Below are 27940 nucleotides of genomic sequence, written 5' to 3' on the forward strand. Positions count from 1 at the left end.
CCTAAGCTGAGCAGGGGTACTGAGGGTATTTAATGCAGGAATGTGCTTTCCAGCAGCATCTGCCCTATCTTTGGTTTGGTAAAAACAAAGCTGGAGTCCAACATCCTTGGTGCTTGTGGTAATTAGAAAACAGAACAAAAAACCCCACCTTCCTGTAATGTTGAAAATAACATAGAAAATGCTGTAGCAGAAGCATCAGCTTCTTCACTTTGACGTAGCTGAGGCCTGTTTGAAGGGGAATGCCTTGTGCTTTGAGGCTCTTTGTTCCTTAGTTGAAGGCTTAGAAACCAGCTCCTCAGAGATTTCTGTTGGATTCCTTTACTTGAAACAGCTTAAAAATGTATGTAGACTCAATTGTTTTATTCTATGGATTTGAGTAAGTTTGAGACCTATTTTGATGTCACACAGTATAGTTCCTTTAGTTCTTTGTAGTCTTGAGCTTGAGTCCAAGACTTAAAGTGGGCTTGACCAAATACAGAAAGTGTACTTGGCTAAGAAGCTGCCTTTTGATGAATCTCTTACTTTTGTGTCCTTCAAAGCATAAAACTAGAAATCCAGGGCTTCCACAGCTGTCTCCTGGCACGACATTTGTAACTGCCTGAGACCCTCCAGAGGCCGGCGCTGTCCTTGCAGAGTCTGAGTGAGAGCCCTCTGTCCCAGAGGAGAGGTAAAAGGGAAGCCTGTCCCTGGAAGTGTCCTGGGGAATCTGGGGCTGAGGACTGCTCACTGTTCCTGTCAAGACAATTTCTGCCTTCTGTCTGGGCATAACAAGACTCCAAGGAACTGTACCAGGACAGGTGATGGTGCCTGTGGAGTAGTACTGTGGAGGCAGTAGGTTGTCTCAAGCTCCTCCTGCTCTTGGCCTGCTCTGTTAAAGAAACAAGGATTGATTGTGGTGTCATACCGTTGTTGTGCTGTCATACTGTGCTGTCAGTCCTGCTGTCCTCCACACAACATTTTTAACCTGGGAGAAGCACTGGCCAGATTTGACAGGGATGTGGACTTAGTGAGGCAATTGTGTTCTTGCTTTCTTTAGGAAATGGCAGTTCTAGGAACAAGCTAAAGCTTCCAGCTGGAGGGAATGCTGGATTCTTGTTGAACATCACAGGTCCTCTTGTTTGAGAGCTGTGGCTTAACATCACAAAGAGTTTCAGCAGCCATTCTAGGCTTCAGCTAGCCCTCAACCACCTGTGGGACATACAGAACTTAGCAATGTTTAGAAACAAACACCCTATTTCAGGTGAATGTGCTCACTTTTCTGCAGCAGAAATGGCTTTTCTTTGCAGCAGGTAAATGCTTAAGAACTGAAAGTTTAAATGAGTATTATATGGAAGTAAATAGTTCATTTTCATTGTTGGCCAAAAAGTCTTCAGAACTAAGGATTAAAAAATCAGTTCATCCACAAGGTTTCAAGCTTCTGATTTTCAATATGCCTTGATGCTGTTAAAAATGCACAGTATTTTCAGATTAGTAAATTCACCTGTTTATATTTTTTTAGGAGGAAGCTTTCAAAGGTGGTTGTTCAAAAAATAAGGTGATACTAAATATTATATTAAAATTATTATATATTTTAAAATATTATATATTTTAAAAAATAGGTGATTTAAAAAGTATAGATTAAAAGTATAGAAGCTCCCAATTTGGGAGCAAGTACTTAATATTAGGGCTGCATTTCTAGGCTGGTCTGCTGACACTGGAGGAGGGGTCTCAGTTCACCTGGCACATGGACAGCAAAGCACTTGGGTTAGATGGGATTTATTCCTCCTTTGTTGGAAACTATGGTTGTGTACATGGGGTTCTTCTGGGAACAGCACAAAAAACATTTCCTGCTGTGCCTGTCCAGCCAGAGGTGCTGGAGTGGACAGGACTTTATTATCTGGGAGCTGAAGAGTTGACTTGTTTTAATCTAATGAGAAGTCACTTCCCTGTCATTTGATTTTCATCAATGCTTTCTCCAGCCTCAGTTTCACTATTGACCTTCGGTGCTTGTGGTAGTTGAGAAACAGAACCAAAAACCCACCTTCTTCTGTAATGTTGAAAATAGCATTGAAAGTGTAGCAGAAGCATCAACTTCTTCACTTTGCCTTAGCTGATGTTTGTTTGAAGGGGAACACCTCATGCTTTAGAGCTCTTTGTTCACTGGTTAAAGGCTTAACAACCAGTTCCTCAGAGTTTTCTATTGGATTCCTTTACCTACAACAGCTTAAAAATGTGATATAGATTAAACTGTTTTGTTCTGCGGATTTGAGTAAATTTGTGACTATTTTGCTGTCACATGTTGTAGTTTCTTAGTTCTTGGTAGATCCCTTGAGTTTGAGACCAAGACTTGGAGTTGACTTGGCCAAAACCATGTCATGAATAGGAACTGGTGGCAGAGCACTAAAGGCAAGTGGGAGGAGGGAAGGTTGCAACAGAGATCTCATGGACATCACACAAGTCAGTGGAAGTAGCACAAATGTTGTATCCCAGTGGTTGGCATTGCAGGATGGGAGTTACCCAAACCTGGTCCTGGTACCCCTGTACTCTCTGCACATAAAGCTCTGCCTGCTTCCTTCCACTTGTCAAAACCACACCCAACCCTAACAACCACACAAGCAAACCAAACCAAATTCTCCCCTACTTCCCTCATCTATTAGTTTTTTGGACATGCATTTTAAAATTTCCAAAAAGTTTAGAACAATTTCTGATTCTGTTGCTGCTGTTGTCTTTGTCCACCTCATCCTGCTGTAGCCTGATTTTTTTCATGTAAAACTTGTATGCTGTTTGCAACAGGATTACAGGTTTTGCTTGTGATCTTCCTGGAGCATGGGTAATGTCTCTCCTTTTCTGTCAGTCACCTGTTGCACACAGAGGAGGTGCAAGCAATTTGAAAAATGTTAAATTACTGTCAGATTTATGTAAATATCTGCTTCAGAGTGGTGTTTTTGTGTAAAATGCTTGGTCTGGCCACTGATGGAATGTGCTTTTTCTCAGTGAGCAAGCCACTATCACCTTGGTTAAATGTGGCAGCTGTGTCAAAAGGCACCAGCAAACTGTGTGTTGGTGTAGGTCTTACGAGCTTACAATAAATCATTGAAGCTGAAAGGCAGTTTCAAGAGCCTTCTGAAATCTTAACCTGAACGGCAGTAAAGTTTTGAACTTGAAACTTCTTTGGGACTTTCTGACTCTGTAAAAGGTACTTTTTTATTTTAAGAACCCAGTGGAAAACAACTTGAGTCATAGCAGTATCTCGTTATATAAAAAGAGGAAAAATAGATATTTTAGGCCAGCCAAGTAGGGATCCTGCTACATCAGACATTATGGATGGGATTGCAATTTTCCAAACAGTTACCATTGTTTGCATTATTGGAATTGGTTTTCCTGCTTTTTGTTCTCTCTGTTCTATGGTCAGACGGAGTGCTTGCTAGAGTGGCATAGTTTTGGGGAAGTAGGAAAGGTGGTCATTTTGGCAAGCATGTAGAAATATCTCTTGTAAAGATAGTGGCTTTTTGCCAGTGTGAGTACAGGATTGCCTGTCAGGAACTGAGCTGGTACTCTAGTAGGGCCTGCTAAGTGAGTGATGTAGCTTTTGGGTGAATACCTGTCTCCAAGTCAGAATTTTCAGTGTCTCCAACAGGGAAAGAAATTCACTGGCAGAAAACATCCAGATTTCACCTAGTAGTAAAAAACTGTAATTAAAATCAGGAGCATAGCTTATACTGTAGAGAGAGCTTCGCTTGAGGGTCTGACCTGAACCTTCCTGAAGGGAGTAGGGAAATACTCTCACTTGAAGCAGGATGGAGAATATATTAGTTCCACAAAAAAATTATTAAAAATATTCCTGGCAATAGACCTACATTTGATTTAGCACTTGCTTTATTCTGACTGTGTTGTGTTCTGCTGGTTAGGGGCTAAAGAATTTTCACTGTGTTACTGTGGCCACATGCTTGTTTGGTACACAGCAGGTAAACTTTTCAGACGAGGAAGAGGGTGATAATGTATTTCTCTTGTGCTGATGCAATAGTGACTGTTTCCTTTAGCAAAGCAAATACCTCACTGAGGTGTGTAGACCAAAACACCTGAGGTGTTCCACAGAACCAGTTTCAAGAGAGTGGTTTTTCCATGCAGGAGTCTTAACACCACCAGGAAAGTGGTTTTGCACAGGGAGCCTTCCTCAAAGTCGTGCTTGGTCAACTCCGTAGCCTCCAGGAGCTGCTGCAACAAGGCTGCCCCACTTTGAGACTGGCCGTGATTGTGTCTGGTGAAGGTCTGGTTGTTCCACAAACCAGTAAATCCTCAGTCCTCAGCACTGAAACATCCATTAGTGGGGAGATCCCTTCCAAAAACTTCTCCTTCTCCAGCTCTCCCTCTTGAACATAACAATAGCCTTGAGCCGCAATAAATCCGTGCTGGGAAAACTCAGCATGCTTGTCAGCACAAGGGAACACAGCAGAGAAAGGAAATGTCTATAAAACCAGAGCCTTTGGTGCTCAAACGTGTGTCTGTGCTGGTGGGTGAAAGGGTGTGAGGCCATCTGAAAAGTTGAGTTATTTCTCATGGTCTGCTCTCTGGTAGCTGGTGATCACCTGGGTAAACAGGTTTCAGGAATTGGCTGAGAGTCTTCCTGGCTGCCTACAATTTGAATGATGTTGAAGTCTTTTTTGCTCATGGTTTTTTACAGTAGATGGGCATGGTCATTTCAATAGAAATGAGATTTCTTTAATCTAATTGGCTTCTCTTTTCTTTTTATAATCTCTAGTTTGTTCCTATTTGGGTAGTAAAACCCTCATTTTACTGAGAAGTAGGGATTAAACCAAACTGCTGCCTGCCTGGGTTATAAATAATGCATAATTTTCTTTCCAGTGGCACTGCTACGTGGTGGTCGTGTGAGGAGGCATGGGGAATTGTGGAAGCTTAAATGGAGCAGAGAAGATCCCTCCTCTCCAGGGATGTTTGGAGTTTAGGTTGGACTTGATGATCTCAAAGGTCTTTTCCAGCCTAGTTCATTCTGTGATTCTGAGTCCAAGGAGTGAGGAGTCAAAGGTTGTTCTGTTCTCACAGCTGTTCTGGGCAGCAGGGAGCTAACATGTGGCTTTAGCTGTGGCTCTAGGAACACTTCCCTGTTTCTGTAGCCTTAACCTGCCCAGCTTGGTGGATCAGAGGAAGAGTTGTGCCAGAAGTAGGGTGGAGGAGGCCGTGTCCTGTCCCTTTCTCCTGTGACTGCCTGGGCACTGCTTTACATAGCAGCAGGGCATCCTGGCTCCCAAAGAGTTTCCAGGAGTCTGGGTGTGATGTAAAGTGTATCCATCACCTGGAAAAAGTGAGGGTGAAGCTTGCAGCAACCAGCAAACTCTCTTTGGGTTAAACAGGATACCACTACAAAGGCTTTGGCCACCCTGCTTACTCGCACAAAGTGTGCAGGTGGAGGATTTTTGACTGGGAAAGGTCAACCCTGCTCTGGTGTGTTGCCTCCTGACAGTGGCAGAGGTTCTCTCCTTCCACAGCACAGCACAGCACCTCAGCCATCCCTCAGGGCAGAGGGCACTGCACATGCAAGAGCTGTCTGAAGCATCCAAAAGGTCCCAGAGGTTGACCCGTCTTAGAGTGTCCAACCCTTCTTGCTGCCTAAAATTGAATTTTGGGTGTATTTCTTTGCAGTGAGGTAAGGAAAAAGCAGAGGAAAACCTCAGGTTTCCATGAAGAAGTGCCTGTCAGACTTCGCTGACAGGCTGAGCATCTCTGAAGCAGACTTTCAGCTGAGGCACCAGCAGGCTAAAGGGGGTTGTTTGGATTTTGATATTTCATTGAATTGTCCCAGAGCAGGTTCCTTCAGGCTTGGAAATGTTTGAACGAGGCTTTGCAGTATCAGGTGCTAAGCAAAATGTTGGGTTTTTTAAAGTATTTCTTTCTACATTTCCCCGGAGGTCAGGAATTTGCCAGATGCATGGGAAGGAGGCTGTGCTAACTTGGTACAGCAACTCTGGTGGAAAATTTTTCACTTGACCCGGAATTCATATGCAATGTTCTCACTGCCCAGTGCTCTGCATCCCTGCTGGAGTGAGTCTGACTAATTTTTGCCTGTGACTCAGAACAGAGATATGTTGGGAACATCTTTTATTTTTTTTTCCTTTTGAAAAATGAAGTGAAAGTTTATCAAACTATGGTTAATATGAGAGCATGGCCCGCCAAATGAGGAAGTAAAACCTTCCTATAAAATGAGTTCTGCCCACTGCACTTATTTGCCTCAGTTACATCAGCCTTACCTCTCTAAATACAAGCTGGTGACTTCCTTGTGAGCCTGGTACTGCTCTTAGTCCAGCTTCTGGCTGGAGGATGGTGGGACAGCACTTGTGGGCCACAGAAAGAGCAGCTGCCAGGTAAGGTGCAGAGCAAGAGGGGTTACCTGTGGGCACAGCTGGAGCAGGGGAAGGTGGGGAAGAAAAAGGCAAATCTTTTCTTAGTCATCAAGACAACAAATGTCTGGTGTTGCTGTGAAGAGTTATGTGCACCTTTCATTTGTGAAAATAAAAACTCTTAATGTTCTGAAGGCAGAGCAGCCCCACCACATGGCAGGGCTCAAATGGGCAGTCAGTCCTCAGGGGTGAAGGAGGCAGAGGGTGAAGTGGTCCAGCCCCAGGGTGTGAGGGGCAGCCCTGTGGTGGCAGGGAGCTGTAGCTGTGCTCCCTGTGCTGCTTGCCATGCACATGGACTTTAGAGATGTGACACCTTATCCTGTTCTGCCTTGACCAGTGCCAGGTGTGTCTGAGGCTGATCCCCTCTGCCTCTGCTTGGGCAGAACTGGCCTTTGAGGGGCTTTGAGGAGCCCTGGGAGTCAAACTGGTCCTTGGTTGTGCTTCTGTGCCCTGAGGCTGCCAGAGGTGCTGCTCTGGTCAGAAGAGGAGCGAACACCTGGTGGAAGGAAAGATCATTCTTTAAAGTCATTCAAGATGTAGTAGTTACCACCACTTCTTTGGAAAACTGTTCTCAATTATAATTTTCTAATCTTAAAAATCTGTCCAAATATACCAAAGGCAGAAAAACATAGGAGGTTTTTTGATATTTTTTTGGTCAAAAGTACTCATTGAAATATTAACCTTCTAAAATGTTAAGACTGAAATAGAATTTTGGAAATCTGACTGAAGCCATTTCTTCTCTGTGTGTGTCTATCTGTAAGAGGAGTCACAACAACACAGAGTGCTTTTTAAGCTAGAACATAGGATGGGCACACCATTATCTGTGGATAAATTATTCTATGAAATGAGAAGACTTTGGCTTTCAGTGGAGTGAAAACAAAAACAGATTCCAGTGGGATCAGCTGAGATGAAGGGAGAAAAGTGGCAGGAGGAAATCTAGGCAGTTTGCAGATGAAGGTCATAAAGTTTATAAATGGAATTTCACAACCTGTTTGTGATAGCAAAAGCTGGACTCTGTGATACACAATTTCTCTTCTTGTCATGTTGTTATGCTGGTTATAAGCAGCCAGCTGACATGCTGGAGTTGGGCACACTCCTGACTGTTTACTAATGTGTAAGCCAGGGATTTTATTGCCCTTTAATTCCCCCTTGAGAAGGGTGACCTCAGTGTTTTCTGTGACCAAGGCTTCCATCTGTTTTTCCAAATTATTCTCTCTGTGGTGAAAACCCTGCAGTGCCTGTATCACCCATTTATGATGTTTGGCCACACTGCAGCACAAATCCAGTGGTTAACTCTGCAGAATTGCCACGCTGCTGGTGATGGCTGATGCTGCAGCTCATCAAGGCCAGGCAGCATCCAGAGCTCAGCGCTTCCCAAGCTCCCCAGGCCAAGGGGATTCACTGCTGGCACAGAGGGACCAAGCCTTGCAAAAAGAAGGAGAGTGTGCAGACATGGACCACGGGCTTGCTGCTGCCTGGGATGGAGCCGGGAAAGTGTTGTGGTGAACAACTTCCATCCAGTACCTGCTCGTGTGTGCTGGAGGCTGCAGGGTGGATGTGGCCCCTGCCCCCTCTGCAGCTGGTAAAATTCTAAAGGATTGAATCCAACCTAATTTCAGGTGAAATCCAGGGAAAAACACCCATGCAACACAATGTGGTGCTATCATGGGAAATTGTTCTGATAGTAAAAGATAAAGGGGGGAAAAAAAAGAAAAAAAAAAAAGAAGAAAAAAAGAAAAAGCATCAGAGTAGACAGAAGTACAGGTTTGAAAATAATAGTAATGGCAATTAAAATATGTGGTAAATCTTTTCAACCTGAAGATATAGTAAGAAAAGTTTTAATTATCAATAATATGATAATTGGGGAATTATCAATATTATTTATTATTAATATTTATTATTAATTAATTAATAATATTATTAATATTTATTATTAATTATCAATAATATGGTTTTAAAAGTCTAGGCATTTAAAAAAATGAAGTAGCACACTTTAAGTAACACACTCCAAACTTTAAGTGTTTGGAGCCACTAATTGCATACCTGGAAGCAGGTTTTACTGTGGTGCTAGCCCAGATGTGACTGCTTCTGTTTTATTTTGTTACATCAGTGTATTTCAGCTCAGACGGTAGCTGTTCCAAAGATGAGAAAACATTTCAATAATGAAAAAGCATTTTAATTTTCATCTGTAGTCCATGAATTAAAATCAAGGATTAGATGTGAAAAATGTTACAGAGTTCATTGTGAGGAAAACAGTCACTGACTAAAGTAAGCAATGTTTTAGTTTAGATGGAAAAATACACATGGTAACTGTTTTCCCCTTACAGTTATGACATATTTAAAGTATGTTTTATTTTATTGATGCTGTTTGTCATTTTTAACCGAGGGCCAGATTTCTTCCAGAGAGTACCTGAAATTTATAAAGCTACATAGAAAAGTAAAAATCAAAGTTTCACCAGGTGAAGTTATAACTAATTACCATGTTTTCCTGCTGAACTAATCAGTTTTAAATTAACTGAACCCAGTGTGGATTTCTTCCCCACAGCCTGAGAATGCTCTTATGCCTTGGGGAGGAGCTTCACTCTGAATCCTCTCCCACTGCTTGTTCCAGTACCTCCATGCCTTCTTCCACATGGTGCCAGCCTCTGGCTCCTGGGGTGGGCACTGCTGGGCAGGGAATGGCAGGCTGGGAAGGGGAGCTGGAGGGTGGGATGTGGCTCTGGCTCTGGGCTCAGCACAGAGGTGTTGTTTGGTCAGTTAAATCTGCATCTGACTGCAGCCAGCAAAGGGAAGGGGGCCACCCTCATATCCCTTGTGTGGGTAGAAGAACCAGCCACAGCTTTTAACCAGGTAGCACCAATAATTTCAGTGATGTGACAAGAGATGCTTCAGTGCAAGCAAGCCAACAGAGACTGAAGGTGTTTGGCTTGACAGATGAGTGGTCACTGTGTATGCTCTCCTTGTTGGGCTTGGGCTGCTCAGGGTACCCCTGACTGTGCTGCCCATCACCTTTATTCACAGGGTAGACCAGAAATTTACGTGGTGCAGTTCTGGAGAATATAAAGTTGCTTTTTTGCTACTTTTGCACACTTATTTCTGAATTACTTTGACGATAGATGTAAGTGAAATTGAAACCGCTTTCTGGATCACCTGCTTCAAGGCACTGTCCTGACAGCTTTCAAAAAAACAATCAGCTTCTCTGAAAATAAAAGCCCTCACCAAAATAGCAAACAACAGGAAAGAGTAGTCAGGCATCATTAGAACTGATGAATGACAGAATTTCAGAATTTATGTCTGTATACACACAGACACACAGTAGAAAAGAGGAAACTATTAAAAAAAAAATCTGTTTCCACGTACTTTACAAACAGCATGTTTCCTTAAATCACTGGATAAAATTTGCTATGCTTGTTAAGTTGCTATGGCATCTGAGCCCATCCAGTAAAACTTGACAGATATTTCTCTGGGGCTGAGAAACCACAGAGCAGATTGAAAATCCCCTTTGTGTCATTTCCTGTGAGATAAGTCTGAAGAACCAACTCACGCATGCAGCCTGTCTGCGCACAGCAGCCTGGCACCGCTCGCCAGTCAAGTGACACCTGTCTGACACAATGCTGGGAGGGTGACGAACATCGCATGGGACACTCTGCTGCTTTTATAGTTAAGAGCGGAGCAGAAACTGCTTTAACGCTGAGAGAAGGCTGGGCAGTCTCCTCAGAGAGAGCACAGCTAATCTGCTGGTCTCTGCTGTGCTCTAGGTAAAGGATTGAGATGATTGCATGTTCCTCCTTAATGCTTGTGTTTTGTTGTTGCTAATCTTTCCCTCCCTGAAGCTGATGCCTGTGGGACACGGCTGGGAAGACAGGATCATCAGACTTAAAGGAGCATAAATACTTGCAAAAATGGCACTGGCCGGTTCAATTTCCAGCAAAGCAGCACCACCACACTCCAGAAAAGTTTCTGCAGCCGGGGTGGAAGTGCACCAGAGTAAGATGGATTTTTTCTGCAAGCTGGGCTATGGTAAGCAGGACATCTGCAAAGTGCTGGAGAACCTGGGCCAAGAGGCGCTGGAGGATGATGTGCTGAAGGAGCTGATTCGGATGGGGAGCAAACCTCAGGCTCTGGAGGACCAGGCTCAGCCTTCCCAGCTGAAGCTGGTAGCCCGTGGGTCGTGCAGCACCTCCCCGGGGCTGAAGTGGCCTGGAGAAGATGAAAGTGATTCTTCTGACTCCCTGAGGCCCATTGTGATCGATGGCAGCAATGTTGCCATGAGGTAAGCTCATTTCCTGAAAGGCACCTCGCTTCCTCTGAAGCTTTTAAAACTGATGGCTTGAAGTGTGTTTTTCCTTCAGGTAAGAGGTGCATTGATGCATTTGATGTATGAACTATTGCTTGTTCCTGTTCTTTGGCTGATGCACACCTTTTAAGGACCTGCTGTCTGGATGCCCATGGACATGCACATCACATGCAAACACTGGCTGGCTCTGCATTCTGACCTGAGGCAGCCTCTGCCCACTGGTTCTGGCAGTGTCTCCCCCTTGGAGCTCACCAGTAAATTAAAACTCCCTTTCCAAATGGGCACCTAGGATTTCTAAACCTGAGATGTTTCCAGGCAAAATCTGATGAACAGATAGACAGACCACCCAACTAATCTAAAGAGAGGGAAATAAAGTCAGGTGGCTGTGGTTTCTAAAATTATCACAGTTTTACTGCTTTGTCCTGCAAGTAAACTCCAAAAGTAAATGGAAGCCAAATGGAAAACCAACAAAAATTATACAAGCTGGGAACATTTCCAGCCTGTTGGAATAATTTTTTTTGTTAAAATAATTTTTTTATTTGTTAAAATATGTTAAAATGTTAAAAAATTTGTTAAAATGTTATTTTTTTTTTTGTTGGATTTCTATTTGGCTTCTGTTTCAGGTAAATATCAGGGCATTGATAGTTGTCTTGTATTGAATAGATTCATTTCCTCCTCCGTCAGTTTCTGGGAAATGTCTCATCAACCCCTGCTGGCCAACTACATTTCCTGAGCACAGCCCTGGTGCTGTCAAAGTGCTCTTAGAGGTGGGGAGCCTGGCATGTCCCTGTGGATGGATGGGATGTCCCAAGGCAGCAGTGAGTTGGCCTCTGTTTATCCAAGCAATACAGAGCCAAGAGCCCAGGATGCACTGGCTATCCATCTGTTTTCTCTATTAACTTCCCTGTCCACTCAGCAGGGCCAAGCCCATCCCTGCAGGCTGGGACAGGGCTAAAGAAGGCTTCCTCCTTCTGTTGGCCATTCTGTGAGATGAGATGAGACCAAATCCCCTCTGGCTGGAGCGAAAAGTGGCCAAACACATCCAGAGAAACCGGAGACTAGCAAATTATGCCATCTTGTGGGTGAAGGGAGAAATCCCAGACAAAGCCAAGAGGTTCCCTGCTCAAGGCAGCTCACGAGGAGTGGGAAAGACACAACAGAGCAAATTTGTTTGGCCTTGACTGGGCCCAAATTTGTTTGGCCTTGACTGGGCCCAAATTTGTTTGGCCTTGACTGGGCCATGAGCTTGGTAGCCAGGTGTTAGGATCTCCTGCCCTGCTCTGCCTCTTCACCCAAGCCCCTCCTCAAGGTGTCTTTCTTGCCTCTCTGCAAAAGAGCTGAGCCCTCAGGCAGTGTGGCTGGGCTCATCACCCGCCCTGTCACTGTGCCAGGGTCAGTATTACCCATGGTGGGCCCTGGGCTCTGTTCTCTGCTCTCCAGGCACAGCAGCTTTAAGTTTCAGAAAGGCAAAGGTTTTACAGCTCTTCTCAGACATCCCAAACTCTGCCTTGATAATGAGTCTGTGGATGGTGGAGGAGACTATTGAGCTTGTCAGTTCAGCTGGTACTGAAAGGGAGCAGCTGCTTTCCTCTCCTGGGTGCCTTTCAAAGTGGTGCTGAATGACACTTGCTTTGGCCAATGGGGTAGGCCTGGTCAGTGCTTTCAGCATCCTTGCTTTAATTTTTCTGGTTTGCTGCTGACTGACAGAGAGGGACTGTTTGCAGATGTCAGGGGAATGGGATGTTAGGTTCCCTTGCTGGGGAAAACTCCGTTATCATCAATACCAGCAACCATAAAAGTGCAGCAGAAGCAGCAATTCAAGAATGAAACAATAGAGAAGTTAGAGCTTCAATGGGCAGTTGTCTGTGTGGAGAAGGATATCTCAAGCATTTACATTTATATCTTAGGGTTGCTGTTTCTGGAGCATTGTGGAATTAATATTGAGGGCCCACTGAAGAACACAAGGTTTTGAAAAGGAGGAATATGCCCCAGGGTAATAAAGCAACTGGCTGGGCAGTCTCCAGCCATCAGTCAGCCTACCCAGAGAAGCTGAATGGAAAATGACCTTGCCTTCAGCCAGTCTCATTCATCAGACATCTCAGTACATTTGGTGTTTCCATCAGGTGTAATGAGAAATTTTGCCTCCTGCCAGCCTACCCATGGGAAGTTGAGCAAGGCTGGTGGAAAAAATAAATGGAGTTGTATAAATAGAAAAAGGGAAGTGTCATAACCATATTCACTGCACACTGCTGTCTCCCCTAGTGCTTGCACTTACACCTAGTTTTAAAGCTGTGGTAGCCACAGAGGCCTGCTCCTAGGCCTTTCTGACAAAGCTTTGGCTGATATTGTGTCATGATCACAAGAAGATTGGGCCATTTGCAGTTTTCAAAAGGAGTTGGTTTGCCTAAACTACCTCCCAGGGAGCTGGAATGGCACAATTTTAAAAGAATGCTAATGATGGATTAACTGCTGGAGTCACAGAGATGCCAAACTGCTGCTCCATTTTCTGAGAGATGGGCCCTGCAGGTCTGTGACCCTGTGCAGTGTACCCTGTTGCTGGCAAGAGGCAGAGATGAGACTGAGCTATGACAGATCATGGACGGGTTATGGCCCATGGACTCCGGGGTTTTGTGGGAAAGGTGACTGGCAGGAGCCAGTGTGTGCCACAGAGGGAGGATTGGAAGCTCTGAGGGCTCTGCTCCATTGCACAGCAGTCCCTGGTGTTCCGTGGGGACCTGCAGCTCCCACACGGGCACAGACTGGTTCAGGGGGTTCAGCCACAGCTCTGGCTGCAGCAGTGTGGCAGCAGCTGCATCAGCTGATAATGACAAGTTCCAGGTTCCTCACTTTCCTTGCTCCACTCGGCCTTTTGGCTGACCCACTTGTGCTTGAGTACTTCATTTTCTGCACGGGATTATACATACAAGTAGCCAATAATTAAGAAAAATGTTGCTGAACTTTGTTTGAGTCATGGCATCAAAGATGTACCTGGACTGCCTTTTACAGGCAGTTATCTGAAAAAGGGATTATACATACAAGTAGCCAATAATTAAGAAAAATGTTGCTGAACTTTGTTTGAGTCATGGCATCAAAGATGTACCTGAACTGCCTTTTACAGGCAGTTATCTGAAAAAGTCACTCAAACTTCCAATTCAGCAGTCCAGATGATGTTATTAATATCCTGGAAGGATCCCATCCTTTAAAACCAAACAAAACACTGCTCTAAAATGGAGATTAGATGTGTCAAGCACCTCAGACCATTTATTATTGCTAAGGGTTTTGAATGACTTCCTATTGCCTTGGTAGCTCTTGATAGGCAGCCAGGTTTCTTCCTACAAATTGTGTTATTTTCATCTGTGGTCACCATTTCAGGACAGAAACTTTTATTGGGTGTAAAATCAGCCTTGATTATGAGGCTGGTGTAAACAGATCCTAGAGATGAGTCCCTGGGAGGGTGGTGGGAGACTCATTTAAGACTGTGGCATCACCCTTGACTGGTCTGCCAGTGCAGGTGGGTGGAGCAGGGAGTCATTCCCAAGGGCCTCTGCAGAAGGGAAAGCCTGAGTGAGACTGGCAGATATGCAGAAAAGTCAAAGTACGAGGATGAGCATTCTGCAGATACTGTGAAGGCATTTATCCACTTAGGACTTTGGGTACAAATTTAAATTAAATTAATTTAAATTAATTAAATTAACCAATTTTAAAATTTTAATTTCCTTGTGCAGAGGTGGTTAACAAACTACCTTCCTTTACACATACACTGTGCTGCAGTCAAATTTTAGATAAGTGAATGTCAAGCAGTAGGAGCTTTCAAGGCAGGCTTAGGCACATTTAGAAGGATGTCACCCCCAGCTGTTTTCCTTGAGGTTATTTTCTGTCTGAATTCTTCAGAACCCACCTTGCTGGCACTTCTAGAACACTTGTCTTAGGGCTTTCCTACCTCTCTGTGCAATGAAGAAAATATCCAACAACTAGAGAAAGATAAAAGTGGGCCTGAGGTGCCTGTGGCTATCTCCACTGATGTCTTGTCTCTTTTTTGGTTCTCTGTATTTCCTATCTTTCTCCTTTTTTCTTTCCCCTTATTTTGTCTCATGTTTCCAAAAAAGATCACCAGTGGAGTGCCCTGTGATCACACCTTCAGCCATTAAAATCTCCAATAGCCCTGTTACCACAGAAGAAAATTCCCACATTTTGTTTCTCACAGGAGCCTCACAGGTTTCTGCTTGTGCAGGAAGAAACTCTCACCCCTCAAACCTTTTTCAGACAAGGCATGTGAAGGGTTTTACAAGGCCTAAGTTCTTGTTGGTACTTTAGAACTTAAGTCCATCCAGATAGAGATGGAAGGAATAGGCTTGGATCACAGAAATGGGGGATAGGATACCTCTGTTTTTAAGTATCCAAACTGTTTCAGATAAATCTTTGGCTCTGCTGGAGGAGCTATTTGGATCTGTCCCACCAGGACACCCTGCCAGTTGTTTTCTTGGAAACTGGTGAATGACACAAAAGCTATTTATTTTGCCTTTTCATTACTGGCTCAGTTCAAGAGAACTCTAAGCTTCATGAAAGCTTTGCCTCATCATCCTCTCTCTTTCTTTACAGTCATGGAAACAAGGAGGTGTTCTCCTGCTGGGGCATCCAGCTGGCGGTCGATTGGTTTCGAGAGAGGGGGCACACTGACATCAAGGTTTTTGTCCCACTCTGGAGGAAGGAACCCCCTCGACAAGACAGCCCCATTGCAGGTAGGTCACCATCCTGGTGGAATTTGGCAGCCATCAGGTGCAGTTTGGAGACAGAGGGGCTGTGAAGAGCCCGGTACAGTTGTTTTTCCTGTAAAGACAAGCACAGTGCAAGTTGTGTACCAGTCCTCCCTCACTTGAATGAGTCATTAATTCATTGCCCCATTCATGCTCCTGGCTGGCAGCTAAAAGTGCTTACAAGGCTTTGTTACACTGCTTTAAACCTTCTGCTTAACAAGCACAAGGTGCTGCCAAGCTGAGTTAAAGAAGGAGTTTGTCAGCTTGCAATGAGTCTGTGGAGCCTTTGAGGCCTGCCAGGAGACAGTGATGCTCATTACTGCATGGCTGCTATCTGTCAGCCTGCCACCCAGCACAGAGGGTGCATGGGCTCCCTCCCCTTCCAGGAGAGGAAAATGCATCAGCAGAAATCTGCAGAGGGGAGTGAGACTCGGTTTGTGGGGAAATATTTGGTCTGGAAATCAGCCAGGTTTGTGCCAGCAGCTTAGTGTCTGCAGATGAGGCAGATCTGCCTTCCTGCAAAGAAGGAATGGCAGGAGGTCAGAGTGTTCTCAACAGCAGCAGAAGTAGTTTATTTATGTATTTTATCACACACATTTTATCTCCATGCAAAGCTTACATCAGGGCTGGTTATGAGCAGGGTAAAAAGGGCACTGCAGGGATTCAGTATCAGACTCTGGCATAGAATTCAAGGCATTCTTTTACAGATAAGGCTTAAAAATCAAAAAAGGATGTCTCAGAATTTACAGGTTCAGTAAAACCTCTTTGTAAATGACCTAATTTTCAAGTTGTCAAATAACCACCATTTAGGAAAATCATGGTGCAATTTTCAAAGTGCTGAAATATCTTTAGATTGTTGTAGGTTTCTAGCAGATGTTTGAGACCTGGTCATAATTTATTAATTAGTTCCTCTTTCATTTTTTTTACTTCCCTCATCTACTTCTGCCAATCCCCCACCAGATCAGCACATCCTTGAGGAGCTGGAGAAGCAATCCATCCTGGTGTACACCCCCTCCAGGAAGGTGAAGGGCAAGCGGGTGGTTTGCTACGACGATCGCTACATAGTGAAAGTCGCTTATGAGAGCGATGGAGTCATTGTTTCCAATGACCACTACCGGGACCTCCAGAATGAAAACCCCGAGTGGAAATGGTTCATTGAGCAGCGACTGCTCATGTACTCCTTTGTCAGTAACAGGTAGGGGATGATGGTGTTATAGAACCTGGAATTTAAACATTATGGGCCAGCATCGGAGTACCTCCCATCAATAGCAGAATGCATAAGCCTTTTTATGAAAGGATTTACTGCAGCTTTTCTTATCTTGTTTCTTCAGTGTCCTACTCCCTCAGCTTTGGTCTTAAAACCTCCCATGTCACTCTTCTAAGAATTTTGAATGGCAGCATTAATGACCAGCTTTGCTTCTTTCCAATCCAATTTGTGATGTTGAACCAAGGGCTGGTATCTTTTCATTTCTATTTCTTGTAAGAAGCAGAATGAAATCCATGAGAGGAGGTTGGTTGGCAGTATTTTTAATTCCCCTACATGACCAAAAAGGACTTTTCCCTGTATTTCTACAGTCATGGCTTGCTAGAAGAGACAAGAAGCTGGTCTCTCTGGCCCTTCACCATCCCTGCTGAAAAAAGGTTTTCATTCTTCCACCATGCCCACGAGGCTGGGCTGAGTGCTCCTCAGTCTCTCCACACTAACCTCTCTTCTGTCCTGAGTTTTTAATAGCTGAGGTGTCCAGGGGAGATGCACTTCACTGAGACATCCAGTGTGCACAGACCTGTGCTCACATCCATGGCTTCTTTTACTTTTCCAGGTTTATGCCTCCCGACGATCCATTAGGCCGGCACGGACCCACCTTAAGTAACTTCCTCAGCAAAAAGCCAGTGCTTCCTGAGAAAAAATGGCAGCCTTGCCCTTATGGTGGGTTTCTCCCCATGCTGTGAAGTGCCCCCTGCTTCCCAGCAGCGCTCTCCCTCAGCCACGTGCTGTCCTGCTCCGTGTGGTGAGCACTTGGGCTGGGCTTGCTCCAAGGTGTGTGATGCTTTTTTCCCTCCTGCTTGAGTGGCTGCAGCCTCAGCAAAGGCAGCAGATGTTTGTGGCCCCTCCATCCCTGCCTGCACACAGCACCCACGGGCGCTGTGGCTGTGCTGGCTGTCCTGCCCACACACACTTCTCACCTGGTGGAGTGGATTCTGCTGCAGCACTTGGGAATGGCCATCCAAACATTTTCCCTCTCTCCCCTCCCGACAGCCCCCCAGCAACCTGCAGGTTTCTCAGAGGTAAATGCCTATGCCATTTTTTAAAGCCACGTTTTGCAGCAGCAGGCCTCCCAGCCCACTGAGTGCAGGAACTGAAACATGAATATCAGACACTTCCAAAATAGCTAAGACTTCCTTTCACTGCTGCTTCACGCTGCTATTAATATCAGCAATATTTAAATCTGGAGTCAACAGTACTGAGTTTGAAAATAGTACTTCCTCTTTTTCTGTGTTTGTCACACTCAGTGCTGGGGAGAGGCGATGTGTACATTAATTGTTGTTGGTTCTAGTGACAGCTTCCTGCCTGATTTGTTTTAATCCTTTCAGGTAAAAAATGCACCTATGGCAACAAATGCAAATTTTACCATCCAGAGAGACAACATCAAGCTCAGCTTTCGGTTGCTGATGAGCTCAGGGCCAAAACAAAGGTCCCGTTACCCCAGGGTAAGGAGGAGGAGAGGTGTCAGTGCTCCCCGTGCCACGCCTGCACAGAAACTCTGCGGGAAGCCCGAGGCTGCTCGGGGCCCTCCCGCTGCCCAGGCCGGTCCCAGGGCGGCTGCTCGGAGCAGACATTCCGTGCCTGGCCCGGCAGCGCCGGCTCTGACCTGCGGAGGGACCCGCGCCTGCCGCAGCCAGAGCCGCTGCTGGAGAAGATGTCAGCGGTGTCCATCCGTGAGGACACCTACGGCTGCAGCTGGTCCCGGTGCACCTCTCGGGACAGGGGCGTCACGGACAGCCCCCAGCCCTGCTCCGACCTCAGGCACAAGCTGCTCTCACTTCATCCCCCTCGGGGCTTGGAGCGCCCCGGCTCTCCCGGGTGCCCTTTCCAGAGAGGAGCGCTCCCGGCCGTGCCCGGCGGGATGTGCTCGGAGCGCGGCTGGGCTCGGGAGCGCCCGGGTGTGCCCGGAGGACACGGGAGCCGCTGCTTCCCTCGCGGTGCTCAGCACGAACAGGCCCTGGAGAGCCAGCAGCCTCTGCTGCGGCAGTGCCCGGCTCTGTGCCCTGCCCGGCTGCCCCCGTACGGCGAGCCCCATCCCCATCCCCATGCTCAGCCCCATCCTCATGCCCAGCTCCAGCAGCGCTGTGTGCCCGGCCAGCCCCCGGGGCAGCCAGCCCAGCTGGAGCCCAGCGACGGAACGGGATTATTCCAGAACGCCCATGCCTACCCCAGTGCCGCTTACAGGGACTACTGGCACACCCCAGCTGCAAATCCACCCTCTGCCCAGCAAATAAACATACACAGGGAGCTGTGCTCCCCTTATCCGTACACTGGGATGAGCCAGGTGGTGACTTTGTACCCCAGTATCCAGGATAAGGGCACTGGACCACCTCCCCTGTGAAGACAGGCTCGGGAAGCTGAGGCTGTTCAGCCTGGAGCAGACAAGTTTGCATGGAGACCTCATAGAAACCTTCCAGCATCTGAAGAGATCCTACAAGGAAGCCAGAGAGGGACTCTTAATCAGGAACTCCAGTGACAGCACACAGGGGGATGGCTTCAAACTGAGATGGGGTAGGTTTATATCAGATTTGAGGATGAAATCCTTAATTGAGTGGGTGGTGAGACACTAGAACAGGTTGCCCAGAGAAGTTGTGGATGCCCCATGCCTGGAAGTGTTTAAGGCCAGGTTGGATGGGGCTCTGAACAGTCTGGTCTGGTGAAAGGTGAAAGGTGTCCCTGCCCATGGCAGCAGGGATGTTGGAACTGCATGATCTTTTATGTCCCTTCCAAGTAAAACACTTCTGTGATTCTATGATATTGCCTGCTGGACTTTATTGATTGAAAGACGCAGAAATTTGTGAAACCTCCAGAGCAAACCATTCCCAACCAGCACAAATCCCAGGGCAAGAAGATGCTGAGGCTTAACTAACTGAGGCTTATCTGAGTCTTAACTAACTGTTTTAGAGGGTGTTATGGCAAGGATTACAGCTGCTCCAGGAATACAAATACAGGCATCAAGTCAAGGCAAAGGCTGCCACCCACAGCAATGGGATTGCATTCCACCTCCCCTGAAAGAGAACAGGAGGGCTCAGGGTTACTGGGCTGCCAGCACTTGAACCTCACTGGGGCCTGGGTTGAGGATGGCACAGATTTTCATTAACACCCTGAAACACTAGATGTGATTTTAGAGTCCAACCTATGGTTCAACTTCTGTAAAAGAACTGTGCTTGCTCAGCCAGCACAGAAGGTGATTTGGCCTGTTCCCTAGCACAGGGCTGTGCTCCCTGTTGGAAGGCAGCTCTGGGTCCCTGTCATCACTTGATCCAAGCCCAGCCCGCTGCCAGGAGGCTTTCAGAGCTACATCTCGTGCTTCTAAAGCCATGCTGAGAGCACACAGAACCCCAGCAGAGGGGCTGGAGGTGCACCAGAGCACCTGAAGGAAGACACAGGTACATTTCTCAGAAAAGGGACACACAGAGCATAAATAAAATCAGGGAAGTCATCTTCAATGTAAGTCCTGGTGTGGACTGAGGGCTTGGGGCTGGTAATTAAAAAAATCCAGAAGTCCAGATGATGCTAAAGAGAAAAAAAAATAAAAAAAGCTTGAAAGTGTCTCCTGCACAAGTGTCTCCTGCACTGAACAAGAAATCTATTGTTGACTTAACTCACAATTACCAAACGTGGCCCCAAAATGCAATTATACAGTAAACCATGTTCTGTTAGGACATGTTTGATTTCCAGTAAGCTGTAAAGCTGCTAATCTCTGCATTATTCCACCAAATGCTTCAGGTTCAGTTCAATTAGCAAGGTTGATCCTGGAGGCTTTTTGGCATTATACCAAAGTTTAAGTATGTCAGTATGACATGTTTTAAAAATGTTTTAACACATTATAAAATGTGTTCTGTAACATCTTTAACACTTTGTCCTAAATAATGTCTTCATTTTCTGGATTTTACTTACGTGGTGGGTTTTTTTGTTGTTATTTTGTTTAGTTTTTGGTTTTGTTTTCTTTTTTCCTGCAGTCCCAGTCATCTTAGAACTCTTGCTTCAACATTCAGGTGGGATTTTCAAGCTCTCTGACCCTACAGTATCTCATTTCTCTGAAGTGAGTACAGGTTATTAGTTCCAGGCAGGAATTAAACACAGTCCTCAATGAGAAGCTGGAATTCTGTTGCTTCTGCAAAGGTAGCAGTAATTTACCCTTAGTGACATTAGCACATGATGAATTTTTTGAAAGCTGTGATAGTTTGACCTGTTTGCCTCTGGAAACCACCACCAGCTTTTGGTTTTTTGGTGTTTTTTTTTATTATGATCTTTGAAGAATCTGCAGAAAATAAATATACTGTGTCTATTTAATTTCTTATGCCCCTATGGTTGGCTCCAAGAAACAGCAATTTGGATTTTGGAGGTGCAACTTATATTCATAGAACATGACTGTATTTTCCATATCTCCTATGCATTATTGGAATGGCTTACAAATTTATCCACTACATATTACATAAGGATTAGAAGTTCTAACAAACCAGAAGTTAAAACAAAACTATGGAATAAATTCTCTGTGACATACCTCAAAAAATACTAGAGACAAAATGTGATGCCAAGTGGAAAAATACCTTCCACCCAAACAGAGCAAGTTCCAAATGGCAGCATCCAGAAAACACACACACAGCAATGGAGCAGGATGTAACTGTGCATGTCAACATCAATTTCCATGTCTGGCATGCACATTACATATTTCAATACACAAAGCACTTAAAAATCCATGGGAAAATTGGCACACTGCCTTTACATGGTGCCCTTGGCTTGCTGGAGATGTGCATGAACTTTTCTCCTTTTCCTTTGAGGATGCACAGGAATTTGGTGGTTGTTCAAAGCCCTCTCAATGTTTAATTTTTTTCCTTTTAATTTCTGTCATATTTACTGAGAATCTTTTTGTAAAATACATAGAATGTGTGCTCTGCTGAGAAAGTGTCTGAGCAAATAAATCAGACCTTGGTGCTAAACAGAACTTGATTTCTCTTGGCTCTTGTGCTCACCAGAGTGTTGTTTCTCATGGGGATTTTGTCGGAAGGGCAGCTCAGCAGCAGCGCTGTGTCACTGCCTGAGGAGCTCTGCTGCTGGCCGGGAGCCCACAGAAAGCAGGGAGTGCTTCCCTGTTCCACCACAGCACGAGCACATGGGGCTCAGGAGCTCCTGCTGCAGGGCCTTTGGCACTTTCCAGAGCAGGGATTGCTGTCTGCCTTTGTCGGGCCCTGGAGCAGGGAAAGGGCTGAGAACAGAAGGGAGGCGGCGGCTCTTGGACACAGGGCATTTGAGAGGCTGTTGCTATTTGGTGTCTCTGCTGAGATGCATTTGAGGCCAGCTCTCGCTGCCAAGTTGCAAATGAGCCCATAAATCTTAACAGGCTCAGAAAGCCCTTGATGTTCTTTGCTTTTTGGTTGTCAAGGCTCTTTTAGAAGAAGCTGGAAGCGCTGAGAGCAATCTTCCGGGAGATGGGCTGCTTTCCCAAGGGAGACTTGCAGAGCTGCCAAGTTTGTTTCAAGAAAAAAAGTCAGGAAAAAAAAAGCCAAAAAAAAAAAAAGCCAGAGAAAAAAATCCTTTTACTTTCTCTACACTCAGCCCTTCCCCAAAAAGGCAGAAAGCCAGAGACACCCTCCCTTGCAAGGGGCTAGGGAAACTAAACACAAATATTTCACTGAGAAATCTTGGGTCAGCCCTGCAATAGCTCCTCAGCATAAGAAGGGGGAAGGAAGGAGGGTGCTCTTTGCAGTCCTGGGCACCCCAACACACCTCCCACCATCTCTGCTAAAATACAGAACTCACTCCTTCACAGAACATGGGTGACAAGCCTACTCATGTGGTGAGCTGAGGTACCATAAGAATTAATGCCATGAACAGTCTATAAAGCTGATAATCTTGCTTGGTATCAAATACTTGTATTTGCCAATTATTCTGAGAAATCTTGGTAATATTTTAACTCAGTTCCCACAAAAACTGGCACAATTTATAAGTAAATATTTGAACTAATCACAAAAAATTAAATAGAACATGACTTCTCTCTGCCTTAAGAAATGTTGGGAGGAACAAGGCCTGTACTTCACCAAGTGTGACAAACTCTTGCACTCACTCATGGATACACAAGACTGCTGTAGGATCTATCTCCCATGCACTGGGGGGACTAGGATGCTTTGAACCCTTGAGAAGAGTTTAATACTACAGCACCATTAGCATTATTGAGAAAGTGCTGTGGCTTGCAATTGATAGCAAAGGGATTTTTTAATAGTATTTTAGCCACATCCCTTCTCCACCCCCAGCTGGGCTCACTGCCTTGAAGTCTTGCAGCAGGCTCAGAGGAGCTCTTCAGTGAGATGTGCTGATGTGCTGACTTTGCAAATGCAGCCCAAAGGACACGGCAGTGGAGCAGAGCAGGGAGAGAACACAGCCCATGTGAGAGATGAGCCACAGAGCCAGGACAACCCCTCAGGGCTGGCAGGGCTGGCAGTGCAGTCAGGAAACTGGATGATGTGCATGAATGGTGGCATCAGGATTGTTCACCCTAACCACACTCACAGCTCCTCCTCTTTCCCTGAGTCAAACTGTTTCCTCATCTTCCCTTTCTTCTCCCATCCTTGTTGGGCTCAGGACTTCCATTGCACCTACAATTCCCTAGTTTGGGCATGGAAGGGAATTACTAACACTGCTGGTTCCATACAGAAGACAAATGGGCATTAGCACTTGATGGCAGAAGAAAAAGATAAACTAGGAGCAGGCAGCAAAATATGGGTGGCATAAAAAAAAATGCCACACTGGACAAACAAGTAGATTTTCTCAGGAAAAGAACAAAAAAGATATTAAATACAATTAATGAATAGTAGAGCTTGAAGAAGCAAGTACTGAATGTCACACATGGTAGGATGAACATTGGAACGGCCCTGCTGTGCAAAGTAAGGCTGAAAAAGGTGACTGCCATCCAACTGCACACTTGCAAGACTGAGCAAAGCAGGCCCAGCTCTCCTGTGGCTCTCAGCTTGCTGAATTTAGAATCTGTAATTTAATACCTGCAGAGACTCCAAACAACTGAGAAAAGTGCTAAATAAGAAGCAGCATCAGCTGTAGTAACCAAATGAGCTACAACACTGAACACAAAGTCAGGACAAAGATAACTTCACCATCTGGTGATTTTATTTCCAGATTAGACTTTGTTTTACTGCAGGAATTAAAGTTCTCCTGGCATGGTCAGGAGGAGAGCTGTGCAGAGACCAGAACTGCCTACAAGGACTGAAGAACAGCCAAGGCTTGCCAAGGGGGCAGCAGGAGAAGCCCAGAGGAATTGTGATGGCTTTTACCACTTGAACTGGTAAACAGCAAAATGCACTTCATTAAATAACCCCACATTCTCCAGCTATAGGGAAATCTAAATCCTAAGGAGTGCCATGATGCCCTGGCAAAGTTGCAGTCCACCCCCCACAGCTCCAAAAGTGGAGCTAAGGAAAATTTAGTAGACAAGCAGATTTGTTATTGCCAAAATATACACAACCATTGGCAGACAATTATAAGTGTTATTCAAAAACATCATCAGAATGAGAAATACTGAGTTCTCTCCACAGGAGGTCCTGTTAGGAAGAGGCTGAAGTGAATACAGAAGCTTGTAAAAATGTTATTTCCAGCAGGGAAACATTCTCTGAGAACTTCAGCATCTGCATATCCTTTTGTTCATAACGTAATATATGACATGTGGTAGATTTGGAGACCTGGCTCCACTTAAAGAAGCAGATGGAAGATCTTTAAATCTTTAGAGCATCTTTCCTAGGTCATATTTAAACCTTACAGAAGGTGAAAAGAAGTGAATACCAATTTAAATGGAAGTAAAATAAAAAATATTATGGGGAAAAAGGCAGAGAATCCAATTTTCTATATCAGTAGAAAAAGTAATCAAGTTATTTCTGTTATTTCGGTTCATCTTCTATGATATTGATAAGCAACTGGGGATGGTATTTGGGAGACACTGGTTTAGGCCAGCCTCTGCACTTTGCTCTTTGATGTTCTAATGTTTGAATTTGCCCGCAGCCAAATGGAAGCCTGTAGGGAACGTCCCGCAGCCGACATCCCTAGACATGCACCGATATTTCTAGAAAACACGGTGGCCAAGTCCGCCACAAGGTGTCAATGTGGCAGCACTAGAAGCAGGCTTTGCTGCTCCGAGGCCTCTTTGACACACGGCGGTGCCGTGCGCTCGGGGAAATCCAGGCAGCAGGAGCTGCCCCGGGAGCAGCAGGAGGAGCTGCCCTGAGAGCAGAGGGATCTGCCCCAGGAGCAGCAGCAGGAGCTGCCCAGGAGCAGCAGCAGGAGCTGCCCGGGAGCAGCGGGAGCTGCCCAGGAGCAGCAGCAGGAGATTCCCTGAGAGCAGAGGGATCTGCCCCGGGAGCAGCAGGAGCAGCGCCGGGACTCGGTGCACCGCAGGCTCCGCGGGCCGGGCTCGGCCTGCTCGGCACAGACGCTCCCCTGCCGAGGACCCGGCCTGAGAGGCTCCCGCAGGCCGAAGGAAACCACGGGTGAGGCTCGATCTCACCGGCAGAGCCAATTCTGGTGCCTTCTGTGAAGGCCCTGGGGAGCTTCTCCTACGTTACCCCACACTGGATCGTTCCTATGTCTGTCCCTATGTCCCTGAGGCACTCCCTCCCATTCCCATGACTGGCCCTTATCCTTGCACTGCCCCGAGACCGGGGTCAGCCCCCAGGCCCCTGGGAAGAGAGAGCCGGGCCCTCTATCCCTCCATGTGTGTGTCTGGGGCCTGAACATCTCACCGCGCGGCTGAATTTAACATCTGTGGATATTATGCAAAGGCTCTTTTTGCTTCCTTACCTTGGACTATGCCAGCAGCAGTTCAGGCTGCAGCAGCTTCCTGCGAGCTGGAATCGCGGCGCTGTTACCCCGCCACACACGCCCGACCTCGTCCCGCGGTTTGTGTCCGGCGGTCCTGCAGGGCTCACAGCAGCTTGGGCGGGCTCTGGGCCGCAGCAGGGTCAGGCCGTGGAGCACTGAGAGACAAATGCACAATAACAGGTTTCAGAAAGGGCGCATTTTACAAAATTTACCCTTTATTCCGTCTCTTTATTCTCCCCTCACCTGCAGTTCAGGCTGTGACTGCTCTGCCATCGGCGGCTCAGGATTTATCTTGGCCGCGGCCCAGGCGCTGCTGCCAGGCTTTCCTTTCAGGGCAGCAGCCCTGGGAAAGTCACTCGGGGTTAAGTTTAGAGTTCCAGGTTGGCACATTCTTAACGCAAGCCAAAAATAAGTGTGAATGGGGATCAATTTTATGAATTTGCTGAGCTGCCAATTATATTTTAAAGCTGAAATCTGAAACTAGGTTTGCCAGTGGATAAGTATCACAGCCAATCCTTAGGCAGAAATTAATTGAAAAAATACTCTGCAAGCCCAGATAGCCTCGCCTTACAAATGTTATCTCCCATGTCTTTCCTAGTGGACTTTGGACATTGGCAGTCAATCAGAACATAGGGGATTTTAACTAATTAAGTTTATTGCCTTGTATGTGTCAATCAGCAGTTAGGTGGATATGCAACAAATATTCCCAGCATGCGACTGTAAGGCAGCACTGGGGGGCGGAGGGGGGGATGCAGGGGGAAACTTCTCCCAGAATAAACCAGCACAAGCTCCTACTGCATTCCTTTCTTTTATACCTTCTTTCCTTGCATTTTTGGGGAGCCTTGTACAGTTGCCCAAAGCCAGGCATTGGGTTGTGCTCCTACATCTCAACAGAACTGAAAATAAAATTCTCCACTCGCCGGCAGAGGCTGGATGTGCAACTCAGCACTTGGAGCCCTGAGCTCACAGGCATCTGAAACCTGCCTGCAGCCTTGTTTCTAAGCTCCTTGCCAGAGGCAGAAATAACCCTGTGGGTCCAGCTGTCACATCACCAGTGGAGCAGCAAAACTGGCTTGAAGGCAGGATTTCCTGATGGAGCCTGTATTTGTTCACACGCCAGCAGATAATTCCCAATACTGCGCCATACTCCATTTCATTTCTCAGGCGTGCTTGAAATGCTGCATTTGTGGTGCCCAGCTCTTGGTTTTCAGGGCTCAGTACAGTTTTGAATGCAGTTTATCCCATTTCAAGGCAGATTTACATCAGAGCCATTAGCACTGATACTACAAAAGCTACACACGCTTTCTAAACTTTGTAGTATGTAAAATAATCCGTGAAAAACAGAAGACATCCCCATCCTTCTTGAACAGCTTCTAAAGCAAATTTTCCAGAGGACACAGACAAATTCATGACATACAAATTGTATAGGTCTTATTTATAAAAATGTATATATATACAAAATAAAATTTTATTATTAAAATATGTGAAATAATGTATAAAAAGCATGTTCCATTGTATTGACACTGAGCTGCAATCCAAAAGGACCAACCTCAAGTGCTGTGCGCAGTTTTGGTCACCATAATATAAAAAAGATACAGAGCTATGAGAAAGCATCCAAAGGAGGTCCATGAGGATGGTGAAGGGTCTGAGAGGAAGCTGTATGAGGATCAGCTGAGGTCATGTGGTCTGTTCAGCCTGGAGGAGACTGAGGGGAGACCTTGCTGTAATTATCTTCAACATCCTCACAAGGCAAAGCAGAGGGGCAGACAGTGATCTCTTCACTCTTGAGACCAGTGACAGAACCTGAGAAAATGGCATGAAGCTGCATCAGGGGAGGTTTAGGCTGGATATCAGGAAAAGGTTCATAACCAGAGGGTGCTTGGGCACTGGAACAGGCTCCCCAGGGAAGTGGTCACAGCTCCAAGCCTGACAGAATTCAAGAAGTGTTTGGACAATGCCTTCAGGCACAAAGTGTGTCCTGTGCAGGGCCAGAAGTGGACTTGATTCTGACGTGTCCTTCCAGCTCAGCATATTTATGATTCTAAACACTGAGGGTTTTTCTGGAGCATCCCCAGGGTGCTGCCATGGCCCAGTCTGGAAACACTGCCCTGCAGTACACGGCCTCTGAAGTGCAGGGTAACCTGCCCTGAGAGCAAAGGCTCCCCCAGGCTGGCTGTCACATGATTCAGAAGGAACCAAGAGGCACCAGCTTTGCTCCTGCCTGCCTAGGGACCAAACACTCTACATTGGGTTAAGAGTACAACAAAACCTTGCCAGCTCAGGGGTGACTCAGCAGCTTGTGTGCATTACATCAAGCGCAGCATGATCAAACACACTAGCAGGGAAGTCAAGAGAAAATGAGGAAACACTTGGTTTGGGAGCTAGTCATGGCCATAATGTGGTATAACCC

General features: G+C 45.9%; 1 protein-coding gene across 1 annotated transcript; it reads left to right on the forward strand.

Annotated features, from left to right (window-relative positions):
- Positions 1–2425: 2425 nt before the first annotated feature.
- On the forward strand, positions 2426–22626 carry ZC3H12D (zinc finger CCCH-type containing 12D). The gene is made up of 6 exons (XM_005487606.3): positions 2426–6356; positions 10226–10665; positions 15289–15428; positions 16404–16638; positions 17264–17370; positions 18036–22626. Exons 2-6 carry the CDS (start codon positions 10295–10297, stop codon positions 19046–19048), a joined length of 1866 nt encoding a protein of 621 aa, XP_005487663.2. The 5' UTR covers positions 2426–6356; positions 10226–10294; the 3' UTR covers positions 19049–22626.
- The last annotated feature ends 5314 nt before the right edge of the window (positions 22627–27940 follow it).

Source organism: Zonotrichia albicollis, chromosome 3 (genome assembly GCF_047830755.1).
Source record: "Zonotrichia albicollis isolate bZonAlb1 chromosome 3, bZonAlb1.hap1, whole genome shotgun sequence".
In the NCBI taxonomy this organism is placed as follows: domain Eukaryota; kingdom Metazoa; phylum Chordata; class Aves; order Passeriformes; family Passerellidae; genus Zonotrichia; species Zonotrichia albicollis.

What these genes read in the sequence shown, in the direction of transcription:
- ZC3H12D (XM_005487606.3), top strand. Translation starts at nt 10,295, where the DNA reads ATGGCACTGGCCGGTTCAATTTCCAGCAAAGCAGCACCACCACACTCC. An exon ending in GGCAGCAATGTTGCCATGAG is followed by an intron (nt 10,666 to 15,288) that starts GTAAGCTCATTT and finishes CTTTCTTTACAG; the next exon opens with TCATGGAAACAAGGAGGTGT. An exon ending in ACAAGACAGCCCCATTGCAG is followed by an intron (nt 15,429 to 16,403) that starts GTAGGTCACCAT and finishes ATCCCCCACCAG; the next exon opens with ATCAGCACATCCTTGAGGAG.